This window comes from Penaeus vannamei, chromosome 34, assembly GCF_042767895.1.
Source record: "Penaeus vannamei isolate JL-2024 chromosome 34, ASM4276789v1, whole genome shotgun sequence".
NCBI lineage: Eukaryota > Metazoa > Arthropoda > Malacostraca > Decapoda > Penaeidae > Penaeus > Penaeus vannamei.
The window spans coordinates 8,085,644-8,089,079 of record NC_091582.1 but is presented as its reverse complement, the minus strand read 5'-3'; the positions used below and the strand labels follow the sequence as shown (position 1 = coordinate 8,089,079).

At 60.9% G+C, this 3,436-nt stretch overlaps 1 protein-coding gene across 1 annotated transcript; it reads right to left on the bottom strand.

The window, feature by feature from the left end:
* Positions 1-792: 792 nt before the first annotated feature.
* LOC138859210 (aggrecan core protein-like) lies at positions 793-2,542 on the bottom strand. Its single transcript, XM_070113416.1, has 3 exons — positions 2,158-2,542; positions 1,569-1,951; positions 793-1,077 (listed from the first exon to the last, which is right to left on the bottom strand). The coding sequence occupies exons 1-3, from the start codon at positions 2,540-2,542 to the stop codon at positions 793-795; spliced, it is 1,053 nt and encodes a 350-aa protein (XP_069969517.1).
* Positions 2,543-3,436: the final 894 nt, after the last annotated feature.

Below are 3,436 nucleotides of genomic sequence, written 5' to 3'. Positions count from 1 at the left end.
CACTGATGTACCTTTGACTTCGATTGAAATACCTCGCACAAGCAACGGAATTAAGCCCACTTTGGGACCAGAGGTTTACGAGCCTATAGGGACACCTGAGGCTGACCCCCCTTTTAACTCTTTCGACCCTTGAGCTTGCCTCTCATCGGCCCCCTTCTAACCACCCGAGCTATATATTGACCCCCTGGCGATTCGCTGACCCTCTGGCGATTCGCTGACCCTCTGGTGAATCGCTGACCCTCTGGCAATTCGTTGACCCTCTGGCGATTCGCTGACCCTCTGGCGATTCGCTGACCCTCTGGCGATTCGCTGACCCCCTGGTGAATCGCTGACCCTCTGGCAATTCGCTGACCCTCTGGCGATTCGCTGACCCTCTGGCGATTCGCTGGCCCCCTGGTGAATCGCTGACCCTCTGGCGATTCGCTGACCCCCTGGCGATTCGCTGACCCTCTGGCGATTCGCTGACCCCCTGGTGGATCGCTGACCCCCTGGTGGATCGCTGACCATCTGGCAATTCGCTGACCATCTGGCAATTCGCTGACCCTCTGGCGATTCGCTGACCTCCTGGTGGATCGCTGATCATCTGGCAATTCGCTGACCCTCTGGCGATTCGCTGACCCTCTGGCGATTCGCTGACCCCCTGGTGAATCGCTGACCCTCTGGCGATTCGCTGACCCCCTGGTGGATCGCTGACCCTCTGGCGATTCGCTGACCCCCTGGCGATTCGCTGACTCTCTGGCAATTCGCTGACCCCCTGGCGATTCGCTGACTCTCTGGCGATTCGCTGACTCTCTAGCAATTCGCTGACCTTCTGGCGATTCGCTGACCCTCTGGCAATTCGCTGACCTCCTGGCGATTCGCTGACCCTCTAGCAATTCGTTGACCCTCTGGCAATTCGCTGACTCCATGGCGATTCGCTGACCCCATGGCGATTCGCTGACCCTCTGGCAATTCGCTGACTTCCTGGCGATTCGCTAACCCTCTAGCAATTCGTTGACCCTCTGGCAATTCGCTGACTCCATGGCGATTCGCTGACCCCATGGCGATTCGCTGACCCTCTGGCAATTCGCTGACCTCCTGGCGATTCGCTGACCCTCTGGCAATTCGCTGACCCTCTTGCGATTCGCTGACCCCCTGGCGATTCGCTGACCCTTTGGCAATTCGCTGACCCCATGGCGATTCGCTGACCCTCTGGCAATTCGCTGACCCCATGGCGATTCGCTGACCCTCTGGCGATTCGCTGACCCCAGGGCGATTCGCTGACCCCCTGGTGAATCGCTGACCCTCTGGCGATTCGCTGACCCTCTGGCGATTCGCTGACCCTCTGGTGATTCGTTGACCCCCTGTTGAATCACTGGCCCCCTGGCAATTCGCTGACCCCCTGGCGATTCGCTGACCCCCTGGCAATTCGCTGACCCTCTGGCAATTCGCTGACCCCAGGGCGATTCGCTGACCCCCTGGTGAATCGCTGACCCTCTGGCAATTCGCTGACCCTCTGGCGATTCGCTGACCCTCTGGCGATTCGCTGACCCCCTGGCGATTCGCTGACCCCCTGGTGAATCGCTGACCCTCTGGCGATTCGCTGACCCCCTGGCGATTCGCTGACCCCCTGGTGAATCGTTGACCCTCTGGCAATTCGCTGACCCTCTGGCGATTCGCTGACCCCCTGGCGATTCGCTGACCCCCTGGCGATTCGCTGACCCCCTGGTGATTCGCTGACCCTCTGGTGAATCACTGACCCCCTGGCGATTCGCTGACCCCCTGGCGATTCGCTGACCCTTTGGCAATTCGCTGACCCTCTGGCGATTCGCTGACCCCCTGGCGATTCGCTGACCCTCTGGCAATTCGCTGACCCCAGGGCGATTCGCTGACACCCTGGTGAATCGCTGACCCTCTGGCAATTCGCTGACCCTCTGGCGATTCGCTGACCCCCTGGCGATTCGCTGACCCCCTGGCGATTCGCTGACCCTCTGGCAATTCGCTGACCCCCTGGCGATTCGCTGACCCCCTGGTGAATCGCTGACCCTCTGGCAATTTGCTAACACCCTGGTGGATCGCTGACCCTCTGGCGATTCGCTGACCCCCTGGTGAATCGCTGACCCTCTGGCAATTCGCTGACCCCCTGGCGATTCGCTGACCCTCTGGCAATTCGCTGACCCCCTGGTGGATCGCTGACCCTCTGGCAATTCGCTGACCCCCTGGCGATTCGCTGACCCTCTGGCAATTTGCTGACCCCCTTGTGGATCGCTGACCCTCTGGCGATTCGCTGACCCTCTGGCAATTCGCTGACCCCCTGGCGATTCGCTGACTCTCTGGCAATTCGCTGACCCCCTGGCGATTCGCTGACTCTCTGGCGATTCGCTGACTCTCTAGCAATTCGCTGACCTCCTGGCGATTCGCTGACCCTCTGGCAATTCGCTGACCTCCTGGCGATTCGCTGACCCTCTGGCAATTCGCTGACCCTCTGGCGATTCGCTAACCCTCTAGCAATTCGCTGACCCTCTGGCAATTCGCTGACCCCCTGGCGATTCGCTGACCCCATGGCGATTCGCTGACCCTCTGGCAATTCGCTGACCTCCTGGCGATTCGCTGACCCTCTGGCAATTCACTGACCCTCTGGCAATTCGCTGACCCTCTGGCGATTCGCTGACCCCATGGCGATTCGCTGACCCTTTGGCAATTCGCTGACCCCATGGCGATTCGCTGACCCTCTGGCAATTCGCTGACCCCATGGCGATTCGCTGACCCTCTGGCGATTCGCTGACCCCAGGGCGATTCGCTGACCCCCTGTTGAATCACTGACCCCCTGGCAATTCGCTGACCCCCTGGCGATTCGCTGACCCTCTGGCAATTCGCTGACCCTCTGGCAATTCGCTGACCCCAGGGCGATTCGCTGACCCCCTGGTGAATCGCTGACCCTCTGGCAATTCGCTGACCCTCTGGCGATTCGCTGACCCTCTGGCGATTCGCTGACCCCCTGGCGATTCGCTGACCCCCTGGTGAATCGTTGACCCTCTGGCAATTCGCTGACCCTCTGGCGATTCGCTGACCCCCTGGCGATTCGCTGACCCCCTGGCGATTCGCTGACCCCCTGGCGATTCGCTGACCCTCTGGTGAATCACTGACCCCCTGGCGATTCGCTGACCCCCTGGCGATTCGCTGACCCTTTGGCAATTCGCTGACCCCATGGCGATTCGCTGACCCCCTGGCGATTCGCTGACCCTCTGGCAATTCGCTGACCCCAGGGCGATTCGCTGACCCCCTGGTGAATCGCTGACCCTCTGGCAATTCGCTGACCCTCTGGCGATTCGCTGACCCTCTGGCGATTCGCTGACCCCCTGGCGATTCGCTGACCCCCTGTTGAATCGCTGACCCTCTGGCAATTCGCTGACCCCCTGGCGATTCGCTGACCCTCTGGCAATTCGCTGACCCCCTG